The sequence below is a fragment of the Bombus terrestris genome, chromosome 3 (genome assembly GCF_910591885.1).
Source record: "Bombus terrestris chromosome 3, iyBomTerr1.2, whole genome shotgun sequence".
NCBI classification, from domain to species: Eukaryota; Metazoa; Arthropoda; class Insecta; order Hymenoptera; family Apidae; genus Bombus; species Bombus terrestris.
The window spans coordinates 7,241,651-7,256,566 of record NC_063271.1 but is presented as its reverse complement, the minus strand read 5'-3'; the positions used below and the strand labels follow the sequence as shown (position 1 = coordinate 7,256,566).

General features: G+C 29.4%; 2 protein-coding genes and 2 long non-coding RNA genes across 10 annotated transcripts; 2 read left to right on the top strand and 2 right to left on the bottom strand.

Moving 5' to 3' along the window:
* Positions 1–9: 9 nt before the first annotated feature.
* Positions 10–5,915, top strand: LOC100646895 (uncharacterized protein KIAA2013 homolog). 3 transcript variants are annotated; one of them, XM_012320435.3, is made up of 9 exons: positions 10–554; positions 623–656; positions 1,414–1,885; positions 2,510–2,747; positions 2,813–3,051; positions 3,116–3,343; positions 3,566–3,840; positions 4,147–4,318; positions 5,564–5,915. In XM_012320435.3, the coding sequence occupies exons 1-9, from the start codon at positions 537–539 to the stop codon at positions 5,619–5,621; spliced, it is 1,734 nt and encodes a 577-aa protein (XP_012175825.1). In that variant the 5' UTR covers positions 10–536; the 3' UTR covers positions 5,622–5,915. The 3 variants fall into 3 exon arrangements, with proteins under 3 accessions (XP_012175825.1, XP_012175823.1, XP_012175824.1); XM_012320433.3 differs by having other exon boundaries at positions 10–656; XM_012320434.3 differs by having other exon boundaries at positions 10–656; positions 4,147–5,915.
* LOC105667124 lies at positions 5,273–8,447 on the bottom strand. 4 transcript variants are annotated; one of them, XR_007223465.1, is made up of 3 exons: positions 7,048–8,447; positions 6,054–6,654; positions 5,273–5,963 (listed from the first exon to the last, which is right to left on the bottom strand). It is a non-coding gene; the product is annotated as an uncharacterized LOC105667124 (long non-coding RNA). The 4 variants fall into 4 exon arrangements; XR_007223466.1 differs by having other exon boundaries at positions 6,054–7,588; positions 7,906–8,447; XR_007223467.1 differs by having other exon boundaries at positions 6,054–8,023; positions 8,107–8,447.
* Positions 8,448–8,824: 377 nt separating this feature from the next.
* On the top strand, positions 8,825–14,187 carry LOC100648125. 2 transcript variants are annotated; one of them, XM_048404462.1, is made up of 6 exons: positions 8,825–9,046; positions 9,662–9,892; positions 10,034–10,183; positions 10,416–10,635; positions 10,730–10,834; positions 10,912–14,187. In XM_048404462.1, exons 1-6 carry the CDS (start codon positions 8,825–8,827, stop codon positions 10,938–10,940), a joined length of 957 nt encoding a protein of 318 aa, XP_048260419.1. In that variant the 3' UTR covers positions 10,941–14,187. The 2 variants fall into 2 exon arrangements, with proteins under 2 accessions (XP_048260419.1, XP_020724094.1); XM_020868435.2 differs by having other exon boundaries at positions 10,730–14,187.
* LOC125384728 lies at positions 12,262–14,666 on the bottom strand. The gene is made up of 2 exons (XR_007223469.1): positions 13,080–14,666; positions 12,262–12,738 (listed from the first exon to the last, which is right to left on the bottom strand). It is a non-coding gene; the product is annotated as an uncharacterized LOC125384728 (long non-coding RNA).
* Positions 14,667–14,916: the final 250 nt, after the last annotated feature.

The window sequence follows — 14,916 nt, the reverse complement described above, 5'->3', positions numbered from 1 at the left end:
ACTATACTAAGTACACTAAACTACGTATAGCTTGGTATAACCAGAATACATAGTTGTATAGAAGTAACAATCGAATATTTACATATTTCTTATACTCAAAAATTTCATGTTTGGTTCCATTAATTCCATTTTAATAAGAATTAAAAAATATTGATTATAATAAATATTGAAATTGTAACTACATTACTTGTAAAGTGTCATATATATTTATCGTTATAAATTTATAAGATGTAAAGAAGTTACAAGAGAATAGCGAATATTAGAATATTGAAAATGTGCGAGTTATAAAATTTTGGAAATGTCAAGAAACGTTGTTAACGTACATAAAGGAAATATCAAAGTGATTTTGTTGTTTTTTTAATAAATTAATATTACGATAAAAACAAGAAGGTTATGTTACCGCACAGTTTTACAAAAATAAAACAGCAATTAAAAACACGTGTGAAAATTGAAGTTTATAAAGTGCATAAATATGATAAGATTTGGAACGATGTTCGATAACCGTGAAATTGGAAAACGAATACGACGCTTACTTGATGGGAATTACTCATATCGTAAGATACTTATATTACTTACTATATGTGGTGGAATACTTCTATATTTTGGTCCATCTTTTGTGCAGTGGCTTTTTTCTTCTACTAGAGAATCAATAGAAGGTAATAAAAGTTTCTTATTCTAAGTCTACAATATTAATATTATGTGTATAATAAATTATACAATTTGAATAGGTTATAATTTTTCCTCCGTCAAAGCAACAGGAATTTAATGCAAGAAGATTGTAAACTATTAAAAAATGAACTTACAAAATATAAATGCATTTCCATTTTTAATTGAAATTTATATATAAATTACAAAATTTTCTTTGTTTATATTCACTACATCTATTGATCACTGTTTTAATAAATTTTGATATTCATATTATTAGGTTCTCAATTATATTTATATCAGATAATACATATATTGTATTCTATTTTATTTTATTCTATTTTATCCTACAAACAATATTTCAATAACACATTAATAGTATGACAATGTAAATTAACATTAAAGTATATGAAAAAATGTACTTGTAATATTTACAATATTGAGATATTTTATAAGAAATCAGTGTATTCATTTTCTATACTGATATTCATAAATATTAGCCAATCAGAATCATTTTTAAAGTGATGAGAATAAAAGCATAGAACAAGGAGAAGTCCACTTGTATTTTAATTATGAATTTAATGAATGCTTAGATTTTTATAACATAGTGTTGTCAAACTGTTGAGGAATGTACTAAGGTAAAGGATAAAAATTTTGGTCCTGTCAAGCCTGACAAGAAATAAGGGTTAGCCTACAATTTCCATGATTGTCTAATATTTATGAACTGCTATATTTATTTTCTATAGTGACATACGTCTGTTTTTATAGCAATTGAAGATCAATGTATGAATGAACGACTAACTGCCTTTCATTCAGATGTTGAAGAATATAATGCAAATATTCTCCATAATCCACCAAAGGAAGGAGAACATCATTATTTGCCATATATCGGCAATGGGGTTTTTGGAATTCCTATTTTACCAGAGGCTTTAATATATATAAAACGAGGAAGAGCACTATCATTGCCAATACAATGGCAACCCTTAATTTCTCATCCTTTACTTAAAACCAATTTTTATCGAGACGCTACAATTACTCATTTTACAAGCGGGATTGTTTATCGTTACCAGTGTTTTAGAGAAGGATATTACATAGAGTTTCAATACTATGCTCATAGAATATTTGATGCAATATTGGTACAAGATATAAAAATAACTAATCCTCTTTCACTTTCCCAAAATGTACCATTGAAGCCACAGATGTCTACACAGTGGGATAATTACCGCATAGAAGTGATCAAGTACTTATTTAACTTTATTCATAATATATTGCCAGTGTAGTGGAATAATATTACAACTGCAAAAAAGGGATTTTTCATAAAACAAAGAAAATCAATTTATTGAATAAAATTTATAATTGAATAATCATGAAAATGTTTTATAATGTTGGGATTGAAGCAATTGTTAATATTCTCAATTTATTTGTAGATTTGAATAATCACAAATGATATTGTTGAAATTTACATAATCAATCATTAACAATATCTAATATTTCAATGATCACTATTGATTATTAATATGATTGTTTTCTAATTACCAAGAATGTTTGGAAAATAATGAAATTTTTGTGATGAAAAGATTAGGTATTTGTGAAATTAATAACATATTTAACTCAAAATTTGCAAATGTGCAATTGTGTTGAAGTAATAATATTTCCTTTAATAAATTAAATTGAATGCATTTTAATGTAAAAGATATTAAATAAGATTTACACTAATATAAATAATAATAATTGATTCTAAATTTGATGTTAGTTAAATTAGTATGTTGCATTGATAAAAGAGGCAGATACTTTTGTAAATAACTATAATATAAAGATTGGTAGTATAACATGTATATGTTTACATACAATTATTTGTGTTCAGAATTCAGGTAGATGATTTTCTGGATGAATATAATCTAATTTCTGGATTTATTCCATTATCTAACTCAAATAAAATTGTGACAGTATCAATAGTTTATAAAACACCTCCAAGAATATTACAAATTAAAGCAAAAAGTTCTATAAAATTAAAATTCTTAACAAGTATACAGTATAGTGAACCTACACTCATGGAAGAACATCACACTCAATATGAATTAACCAAAGAAAAAGCTATAGAGGTATATATAATTTATAAAACATTACAAATTTATTACATGCTTCAATTTCATATATTTTATTACAGGCAATTAAGAAAGCAATCAGTATTCAGCACCAAAGTTTAAAAGAAGATCATATTAATCTTTGGCAAAGTTATTGGTACACAGGTCTTAGAATAAGCGACTCTAAAGCTGATGGTGCAATAAATGGTCATAAAATAAATTCCACTCTATATTATGTATTGTCTCAAATTTCGAAAGGTATTCCCGATATAGAAAAAAATGTAGCCATGAATGAAGGTTGTTACCGCGGGCATCACACCTTGTAAGTAATACAGATATTTATAAATATTTTTGTGTAGAATTTTTATTTTATTTTCCTATTTTAGAGATGCTCCACGGTTATGGAAAGACACATCCTCTATTGACGCTATGAACAATGTCGTTGAAGCATGGTTAATAACATTAGAAAAACAAGGATGTCACCATTTAATGATTGGTGATCCTGCAGCAGTGCAACAAGCTATCGTTTTAAGTCTTGGTAGTTTACGTTTTAGTAATCAACATCTTGAATTTAATATTGATCCACAATATCTTAATCGAGATTATTTATTTAGGTATGGTATTAAAATATTTTTCATAAAAAGTATAGTAAATATAATTTTCATACATAACACGTTTGTTATACAAATTGATATTAAAAAATGACAAGTATAATGTAGAGGATTCTAACTAACAGTCTAAATAATTCTTCTATTCATTGCAGAATAGAAAATTTTTTTGAAAAAATTATGGTGACGATTATTAAGTTACTTTTTTATGTTTTATGTATGTTTTAGGAGAATAAGTTATGGTAATGTAACACATTTAAATATATCAGTAACGGTTGGAGAAGATAATCGTGCAGTTTTAAAAGTAGCTTTAGACAAGAGTGATAGTGTCTATTTTGGATGTGATGCTGGATGTTTGAATCCACCTGTTTCATTGAGTCAATTGTATGCAAGCATTCCAGTGAAATTGACAAAACCATTAACGGCTATACTGTATGTAACATCTGATTATCAACATATGCAAGATTTGCGAAATGCTTTACATGTACATGCTATAGACGATGGTTGGTATATATATAATACTTTATTATAACATTTATAAGTTTTGTTTGATTAAAGTCGCTTAGGAGTACGCTATTTATATTGCCGATATTGCTGATGTTGAATCTTGTTTTAACATAGAACATCAATCGAAATCAATATGAAAAATGATATCTATATCTTATATTATCTACAAACTATATAATTCTACGTAATAAATGTTAAGAATATGTTATCTTGTATAAGATGTAGATATAATCTTTTAATCAATCAAATCTCATAAACTCCACAACAATTAAATATATATATTGCACATAACCTTTTTGTAGCTCCAGCACATGATCATCTTGTAATGGCTTTACATAAACATGGACATCAATTGGGAGGCTTACCAACGCTTTTTTGGATCAGTATATGTTTTCTTATAATTGTGTTCCATTTATTTCTTTGTAAACTTATTATTAATGAATATCATGGTCATCAAGATAAACAAAAAGTGAGGTATAGTAAGCTATGATATATACATTGTATATATTACATATATATGTTCATATATGTACATAATACATATGTGCATATATACAATACCTGTATGTATGTGAGTGTTAATATAAAGCTAAACTATCTTCATATATTGTATGTATAAATTTAACTATAATGTAAAAATTTATGGAGAATTCTACATACAAAGGGGGCCAGAAAAATCTATACATGTCTCAATGAAAGAAAAAGCTGTATGAAAGGTGTGAGCTAAATCTATATAGATGTCAAAGAATGAATATAGATCAACTTTGACTTCTATGATTACAATAGATGCTCAAAATAATTATCATAACTGATTTAATACTTGTGATTACGGCAAAATACTGTTTGAGCAATGTAGATTATAGTGCTCAGTGGAATTTCTCCCCAAAGCACAGTCACTGATAAAATCTATTAAAATGTATATACATTTTTTTTGACCCCCTCTGTGTATATATATATATATAGTAACTATTTTTAATATTATATAATTATATATATTATATTATAAACATAAGTTTCTATTTTACTTAGAAAATTCTGTTATCATTCTTGTTATCCTTATCATTATTATTATGCTAAATTAACAATACATGTACAGTTCACAGCACAACCGAAGAAAAAATAATTTTTTATGAGAAGATAAATAAGTGATTTGTTACAGAAATCTATTATTTATGATTTCTTTTTTACAGAAAATTTGTTTTGAAAATATAACATCAACCAGTTATATAATACAAGTACCTGGTTACTGTGTCACTCTATCATTGATTGTTTCTATCCACATTTATTTACCTAACATTAACAATTATATTATTTAAGTAATATAATAGATTTTTATACATTAATTGATTTTATTATTACAAACTTAAAAGTGCACATCTGGTTCTTATACACAGCTCTGATTTACGAATTAAGGAAATATAAACAAAATCAAAGACATTCTCTTTATTTTTAATTTTTTAAATTGTATAATTTGATATTTTATTTGTCTTCCCCGTAAACCTATGTGTTGGTAATTCTGCGGGGATCCTCAGATACGTTGTAAGTGTCTATATCTAGCATGAAGGCCATCATAGGCGACAGGTTGAAATACACTCAACCAGCGCGCTTCAGTCATGCACAATACTCAGCTGCCTGTATGCGGATTTGACAGTAAAATCATCACTAGAACTAAGATAGGATCACTTTTCAAAGCCCTACTGTCTATCGTACACGTTGCAGGAGCAGAGAAGCGGATCACGAGAAGCGTTCACACGCCAACATCTCCAAGGAAATCTAAGTCTGTTCCCATCATTCCCCGGAGAGGCATTTATCCTGCACAAAGGCGGACTTTCGATAATTCCAGGGAGGCATTCAGCTTGCAGATAGCCAATCCACAATTATCGGATTTGTTCGAATGACAATTTGGGTTCTAAAAAGGACGGTCATCAATGCAGTGAGTTGCGCTAGATCATAAAGATAGGTATAATTTGTAAAGTTTATTAAAAAAATTGCGGAATGAATTAAGGTATAATATAAGATTGTTGCGTCGTTTCTGGTATTAATTTTCAAATAAATAGTGTGCAAAAACTTATATATTTATAATTTCTTCCCTCAATGTTCTTATTCTACTTATTTGTACCTAAAAATTAAAAGTAATTATTAAAATGAAAATTATGTTTATAATTTTTTATAAAATTATAATCGTAATTATAATTAATATCAAAATTACCTAAAAAATGATTTTTAAGAATTTGAAATATTTGTTGAATAAAAAGCGCTTGCCTTAATACATATACATGTAAAAGTTTAAATAAATACTCCAGATCATCGTTTCTATATTGTTATACAGCTCCGATTTCTTTATATTCTTTAATTTTGCACTGTTCTTCCATTGCATTTTCATACTCGTCTTGCTTCTCCTCCTTTACAAATACGCTTCTACTTTCGGCTTTTTGACAGTCTATAAATTGTATTACTTCCTCTGCTTAGAATCTCTTACCAGTAATAACGCTTATGTCATGTTGCAGATCACAATGGTAAATATCTCTTTGGTGCGGTATAATCTTTCTCCAAGCATCTCTAATATTTTTTACTGTTACCTCTGTCCATGACTCGTCTAACAATCTTTGATTAAATAACGTGCATGGAATTCGTCCATTCCGCCATATATTGCAGCTTTTCGTAATGTTTTATGGTGATAAAGTTTTTTTTAGCTTGGCCATTATACCTTGGCTCATGGGTTGTATGAGAATATTCGACGTTCGTATTCGACGGTAGATAAATTACTTTAAAGTTTTCGCAATCCAGTATTTCCGCTGAGATTTTATGTCCTAAGCAAACGATTAAAAGCGGTTAGAGGTTATTAGAAGCGATCAGAAGAAAATAAAAAAGCAAGCGAGTAGATTGTCGAGTCCTTCAGAGAGTAAGGTGCATGTAGAGCTAAATAATTTGTAAATAAATTTTAAACTTTTTGTTTTTCCAAATCCTCTCTATACTTTAACATAATTGAGACGAATTTGTGACTTAAAAGTAACCGGAAATTTATTTTTATGATCTTTCAAGGCTCTGTTAATGACTAAAGGCATCAATTTATGCGTTTGCATATAATACAAATTTAAAACTGTCTTTATCGTTCTTATATTCTTTTACGGATATTTCTTTATTTTGGTTTCCGCCAGTATCTTCGAGGGAAGAGTTTTCCATAAAAGAAAGGTGTTACCCACATTGTATATGTTTTCTTTCGTAATATCTTCTCTCTTCATTAATTTTTCAAAGTCCTTAATAAATTTGTTAGTTCCTTCATTGGCAATAACATTCCTTCCATTGGTTCGCGTTAGACGTATGTTATGGCGTTTTTTAAACCCGCTAACCAGCCATCGCTTACTCTAAAACTAGAACATGACCCCATGTTGTCTCTCAATTTGGTAGCCTTTTTAAAAAGCAAGGCGTCCGATAAATAATCTCCAGAGGTCTTCTCTTTAAACCACGTCAGTAAGTGTTGATCTAGTTACTCATATAAAGGTTTTCTTATCCTCTGCCTTCTTTTCTGTATCCTACTTTTGTCTGCAAATTCTAGAATTTTCGCAGCGTTCCTCTTTATCCTACGTTGATTTATCTACGTTATATTTTATAGCAACAACTGTAGTACTTGATACTTTTATGTCTTCTAAGACCTTTAATGGTTGCTCCATAGATAGTGTGATTTGTTTCTTCTCATTTATCATGTCAAACACTTTAATCAGTAATATATATACGAAAACTAAACTAAAAAAAGATAATGACACTAAAATCAAATTAATAAAAGTAATTTGTTAACGCTGAATATATTTAATGAATATACAGTATTTATTTATAAATACAAAGTTTAAAGATTCTAATAATTTACACAGTTCTTAAAGACCAAAATTTAAAAAGTTTTACAAAGCTCTTGCTTAATTCAAAGTTCAAAGTTTTAATTCAAGTGAGAAAAGAATGGTAAAAGGATTTCATTTACTAAAATTAAATTATATTTTGTTTTAATAGCTATTGCTATACATACAAAATACTCAATAGTAATTTTTTAAAAATATTTCCTAACAGACCTGTTTTGTTATATGGACACATTAAACGGTTATCAACTTTTCACGATCTAAATGTTTCAGATTTTTATCTGTGGGGCTGCAGCTTGAATGAAATGACATCCTCAATAAATCAGATATCCTGAGAATTAAAAAACCTGGCACATGAAATTATGGTACTGTAAAATATTCATCAGGCAAAGAAATATGTTAAAAAGCTTTTACCTTTCTACGTAAAATACAGAAAATTATTTGTCAGATTTAATTTTTTTAATATTAATGTACAAAATCTCTAACACCCAATCTCCCTTTTCTTTTCTATAACCAAGCATATCCTCTAATGAAAACTTGTACTACTTGGACTGCCACGCGAATTTTATATACATCGTCTTGAGACAATAATGGGTTTAGATATACTACATTATATATTTAATTTTTACAAAATATTACACTTTATTTACGTACTTTTATTCTGACAATGTTATTTAAGTTATTCACATTGTTGACAATTTTTTAATTCATGAAATTTATTTTATTTTAACCATTGTACAAAATTTAGTAAAACTCGTGAGTTACCGATGGTCATTGTGACAGACAATGTGCTAAAAGAATATCGAGAGACTGCAGTGATGTCGCAACATACATACGTGTATGTCGAATTTTGGTGAGTTGCGAAAGGGCACCACCCCGTATGTGGAACAGTGCGGAAATTTGTAGATATAGTTAGGTTGAAGATGCGCATGAGTAGGTAGGGCTAGACAAGAGCTCGACGACGCAAAGGTAGTTTCTATAAATTGAGGAAGGAAGGAAAAAAGGGGTAGGGAATACCGATGGATCAGGTGAATCGTGGTGGTTGGAAGTGGTAGCTCAGCAGTAGACGGTAGACAGCCGGTAATCGAGTAATATTGCAGTCGATTGCAGGAAATCTGAAAGTTATCTCGTTATGGAGTTACGCGAAGTGAATCGCACTTTTGATACTGCGGAAGAAACTACGGAACTTTTATCGCCATCCCATCGCGATAACATCGAAATTGAAAGTTATTTCATCGAATACGCTATTCAAAAAGAAATGATAAATCGCAATCGATGTCCCGCTAGCCGTCGTTTACTTAGTCAAACGGCTCATTTGGCAGATTTTACTTTTACTAATGGCAATAATCAAAAGGTGGTGTATTTTATTTCTTTTTCTAGTATAGTAAAGTATATAACGATTTGATCAATATACCAAATACGAAAAATGCGGCGAATGAATGCATTCAATGCAACTGATGACAGACGACACGTTATTAAATGATACATAATCGGTATGTTCCTTGAATCTTTAAAAAAAAACATAGGTATAGTTTGCTAAATTTTCTTCCCAAATTATTTCACATTCGTTCATGTTGCATTTATTCGACCGATTGTCAACTTAAAGAAAAGAAAACAAGATAACTTATTAAAATCTAATATTTCTGATATTGTACATATTTATTAGATTGAGTATTTTATATAATATGTAAGAAAATTTGATATTTTCGCGAAACCATATTTATCGCGTGGTCCATATATTTTATCTTGTATTTGGCTAATAATTTTAACTTGTGCGCGAATATTCAAGATAATTCGTATTTAATTTGAAGCACGAAAGGAAATGGAAGGCGATTCGTAAAAGAGGGTTAAGGCGGAAAAAAAGAAGATTGTATAATATTTATTCTAAATGAAAATGAAACGAACGAAACCTGGAAGCAAATAACAGAACTTTCAGAAACTGATAATACTTGGTTCTTTCATGTTTTAGGATACGTCGTCCGTCGGTATCAGTATGATTCATACTTCGAACGCGAATTGGCCTCCTTCTAGAAAGAGGGAAGAGGCAAGAGCGTTGGAAAATCTCCGAAAAAGAGTGGAGCAATCGAAATTATATAAAGCAAATCGAATTTCAGATACCTGCGGATCGACTTCTACATCTTCGGTTTTGAATAATGATCAAATTCATCAGCTTGACAATCGACCGAAGCTGTTAAAAAAGGTGAGAGAACGAAATCTTTCAACGATCTAGGTCAAATGCTTAGGATACTAACCCAGAACGAGACGAACAAGCCTATGTGGTTAGTTTATCAGAATGGCACATTTTTACTGCCCCTGCTCTTTTTTTGTCGATACAACACAGATCCTGAGTAACAGGCCGATGAGTATCGCACATGATAGTAACGATTTGGAGACTGACTGGCGAGATAGCGAATTTATAACGGAATGTTTATGCTGGCACAATGTTTATCGACAAAGACACAATGCTCCACCCTTAACCATGTCGCCGCAGGTAGGAATAATGTTCTTTTAATATATCAAAAAACAAAGTTTCTTGCTAACAAAGAGAAACGAAAAATAGAGGCAGGTAAAAATAGAAGAAAAGAAACACACACTTGTACATGTATACATAGAACCTACCGTATCTCGTACGCATTGCATATGTATACATACATATGTTTATATTGGATGAATTGATGCTATTAGAGTCTGTCATCAATTTGAAATTCAATATTCTTTTGCAGTTGTGTGAGTATGCACAAACATGGGCGAATCATTTAGCACACACCAACACATTTTACTATAGAAACGATCGAGAAGTTGGACAAAATCTTTATTGTCGACCTGGTGGTGCTGTCCCTACTGATGTAACTGGTCAAGATGTTGCATCGTATTGGTATTCAGCGGTGAAACAATATGACTTTTTGAAAGAACCGGATATTCTTCATGCTAATGTAAACGCAGGTACCTTCTTAAGGCAGTATAATATAACAATGTAAATTATAGATACCATCTTCTCAAACAATTAATTGGTTGTTATAAATATCATGTATTACAGGTCATTTTACGCAAGTAATTTGGGCAAGCAGTCGTTATTTTGGGGTTGGAAAAGCACGTAGTAGAAGCGGAAAAATCATCGTAGTAGCCAATTATCAACCTGTTGGTAATATATCCGGACAATTTCAAACTAACGTGTTACCCCCTTTACCCGAAAATGTAAATATCACTTTATCATCTCAGCGACAACCATCCATAAAAGTCTTTCGTGACCATTACATTGCATCTGATTCGCCACCACTAGCATCATCCTCTGTACCGCTTTCGGATACAGCATCAACGGACAGTGATCATTCTTCCGTTAGTTCTACGCAATAATATAGACGACCGAACTGCCTTTTCTGCGTTTGCACGCGCGGATGGGATGGGCATTAATCAGATTTGATTTCTCTCATCTTTTTGTTATTTTATCTAACTTGACTAAAATTTAAGAAAGAGAAATACATAATACACACGCAATGACAAACCAAAAAGATTGAAATATGCTTACAATATATACATATATATGTATTATACACATATAAATGTATACATATAAATATATATTGTATTGTAAGCATATTTCAATCTTTATGGATATATATGGATCTATATGGATATATATATATATCCATGGAAAATGTTTGTAAACGTAAATTAGTCAATAATTATATTCGATTATTTATTTTTATTATATTTATTTATTTATTTGTTTGTCTATTTCCGCAAGCAAGAAAAGAAGGTAGAAATAATAAGAAAAAACAGAATAAATTTTCATTTTAAAACTAGCGTGCAAATCTCGTAGAACAGGCATGTGCGAGTACTTTTACATAATTATGTGATTCGCATAAAATTTGATGATCTGAAAGAACTTGATATTTCATAAATAGGAATAGTGAAGAGCAAAAGATCGATATACTGTGTATTATACTCCTATATATACATATATACATATATGAGCAGTATACAGAATTTGACATTTTTTGTACATTGTACGTACCACAACCGATTTCTTGTCAAGTAAAACATATTGATTGAATATGTTATAAGTATTATCTATTTTTACTATATTAAAGGAAAAATAATATATTATTCGCTTGCTGCGATTCGTTTTTGGCTTATACAAATTACAATAAGTAAACAGACAAGATATTGAAAACTGTAGATTACGGGTTGGATAGAGTACAAATTAAATACAAGATCCTAAATCCGTGTATTATTATCTACATGCTCATACATACTGCTCATTAAATGTGTACGTTCAATTCGAGAATATTTTCTCTTCGTGACAATAGTATATGAATATTGTATATAACGCGTTAAAAAATGAAAATGTTTAAAAAATTTGCAAACTCGTAATATTTGATGAGAGCAGGGTAAAAAAAACTTGTTTGCAACAATTTAATGTGTAAACAATAGTTTTGTTTTTCGATAATGTTTAATTATTTATGTATTTATTTATTTATAACGTGTCCACCTACACACGACATAACTAAAGATAGCAAAAGAATTATTCAATTCTCGTATAATTTTTTATGATTTTTTTTTCACTGAATGTTTAAATGGACACCAAAATAAAAATGTACAACTTCATTTAAAATGATTAATTTGTGGACTCTTTTTCTTTTGGGACAAGTTTGTATATTCTTCGATTATTTCCCTTTTTTAACATGATAACATACGCTTATTTATATAAATGATAGCTTTATTCTGTAAATCAGATCTGTTCAACGGCGGAACCTTTGAGGCTGTGTAATTCTTCACCACTTCTAGTGAAATCGAGGATCTTTGAGAAAAATATTGTTATTAATGATAGATGCCTTATACGTACAAGTGTTCCTCTACACTGAAACACGATCTAGAATTCCATAGCTTATCGGCACACGCGATGGAAAGGTCTGATATATGTAAATTCTTCACAATTATATTGTATGTGCGTTGACGAAATTTTTATTTTAAGAATCTATCGTCCGCACTTAAAACATCAACGTTTACCATAAATTCAATGAGTTTCTTAGAGTTAGTTTGGAACTGAAAATTATTTATATATAAGGCTTTTTCTTATAAATATTAGATGATATCTTTTTGTAAAATTAACCCTTCGTTAGCAAACTGAGTCGTTATACCTCCTCCAAATTTTTATTTTTATTGATAAATTTTTCAAATGTTTAGCTTGACGAACACAATTTGTATAGCGTAATAAAAACATTGATAAGTAATTGTGAAATTTAAAAAATTTTTTTGAAAGAATAGATTGGTTAGGAAATTTAACTTGAATACGAACGATCTAGTTAAACGGTCCTACAGATTGTAAAAAGAGATGTTTATCTACGAAGGGTTAATATATATTCAATATCTAACAATCAGTATACCTAATAGAAGGAGAAACATGCCTAATTGCTTGATTCTTATGTATACATAAACATACATATCTTCCGGGTCTCGAAAGTATACTGAATACTTGTTTCATGATTTGCGAACAAACGGATACATCACGATCTATACGTGAATATATATCTGCTACGATATACGGAGATTTTATTTGATTTTATCTCTATGCAAACAAAAATTAACAGTAATCGTTAAAACTCTTTCTTTAATTTTCTAGATGTTACGATTTATTTGATATTTTTATTTTTGCTTGAGCGAAAGTAGTTATCATCAAATAAAATCATAGTGTTCAAGAAAATTAAATATACCAACAAGATTACTGTTTTTTTTTTTGTTCTTAGATACGTAGTAAATAATATCGTAAATTTGTCATTTGTAATTGAAAAAGTTGAGGTGAAAAAAGCAATATTATGAATCGAAAATAGCTTTTAATTGCCTATGATCGAGTGACTCAATGAGTATATTGACAACGAGTACCAAGTTGATAAAAATATAAAGAAAATGTCATTAGGACGTTCTTATTATTAGCTTCTTTCAATCGACGTACTTCCAACAATACTGCCAGTAGTCAAATTTTGGTAAGCGAATATTCAGCTATTGATCAAAGATTGTATGAAATCGTTTCAATTATGTTAAATTTCCATATATGATTACAAAGACTTAGAATTATAAAATCTAAGGAACAAAAGTTAATGTACTACGTTTGTATTTATCAATGTAAATCCGAATTTTAGAAATCTGGTATTTTAGTAACAAATAACATCGATACACGGTAAACGTTGTCAAAGAAAACTTTTGTCGAGTACCACGAAGCTTTAGTTATGGGTAGCACGAGAAAACCTACGAACTTATACGCCTGCAATGATAGTAATATCGTACAGCTTTAATATTCTGCTATTTTTCGTATTTATAAAGTTTTAATACGACGACATCCTTGTACATTGCCTGTAAAGCGCGAGCAATATTTTGTTATGCGTTCGTGATTTGTTGTTTATCCTTCTAGTTCATAAATATAATAATTACTGTTAAACATAGCGTATAAATAAATGATCGTCTAATTGAAGAAAAGAGATCTAAATTAATCGTTTACTTAAGCTTAAAAAAGGTGCGATAATAATATATTTATGCGCGTGCGTTTGTGCACCATGTGTATGCAATTCTTAATCTTTTCTTAATCTTTTGACTGCATTTTGATAATTATAAATATGTTGTTGGTGGAAAAGATATAGTAAAATCAGAGAATTATTCAGACTTTAAAATGGATTTTGAAATAGAGGGTTGAAATAGAGGACTTTGAAATTTAAGATTTTTCCATTTTAGTCTAATAAACATACCAACAGCCTTAGGTGCATCTAGGTCAATCAGTATCCTCGCTTTAATTTATCACTGCAATATTTCTTTTCCATCGATAGTATTGTTATTAATATATTTGGTAATAATAAACTTATTTGAACTTATTTTACTTTCATTTGGTGTAATATGTATGAAATTTTGTAAATAAGAAAAACAAATCTCGTTTAGCATTATCCATGAACTAAACAATTAAAGTAATACATGTTACTTATGTATTATACATACATGATTTGCAAAAATTTAAGCTAATTGTAAGTTAAAATCTGCTTATTCCCATTAGTATAGATAACTGATTGTATGTATTCATTGTTATTACGTTGAAAAAATATACTTTTTACAAAAACGTATCATCTATCGTCTTCAAATACTTTGCGACATAATACTTTGCTCCGTCGTGTTTCGTATATCACTATTCTAGTAATTTTGAAATATAAGACAAATGTTAAAATAAGTTTTCTTCCATTC

Coding starts and splice junctions, on each gene's coding strand:
- LOC100646895 (XM_012320433.3), top strand. CDS start 473: ATGATAAGATTTGGAACGATGTTCGATAACCGTGAAATTGGAAAACGA. Junction 1,886..2,509: donor TACCGCATAGAAGTGATCAA/GTACTTATTTAA, acceptor ATTTGTGTTCAG/AATTCAGGTAGATGATTTTC. Junction 4,319..5,563: donor CAAGATAAACAAAAAGTGAG/GTATAGTAAGCT, acceptor TACACGTTGCAG/GAGCAGAGAAGCGGATCACG.
- LOC100648125 (XM_020868435.2), top strand. CDS start 8,825: ATGGAGTTACGCGAAGTGAATCGCACTTTTGATACTGCGGAAGAAACT. Junction 9,893..10,033: donor GACCGAAGCTGTTAAAAAAG/GTGAGAGAACGA, acceptor GATACAACACAG/ATCCTGAGTAACAGGCCGAT. Junction 10,184..10,415: donor CCTTAACCATGTCGCCGCAG/GTAGGAATAATG, acceptor ATTCTTTTGCAG/TTGTGTGAGTATGCACAAAC.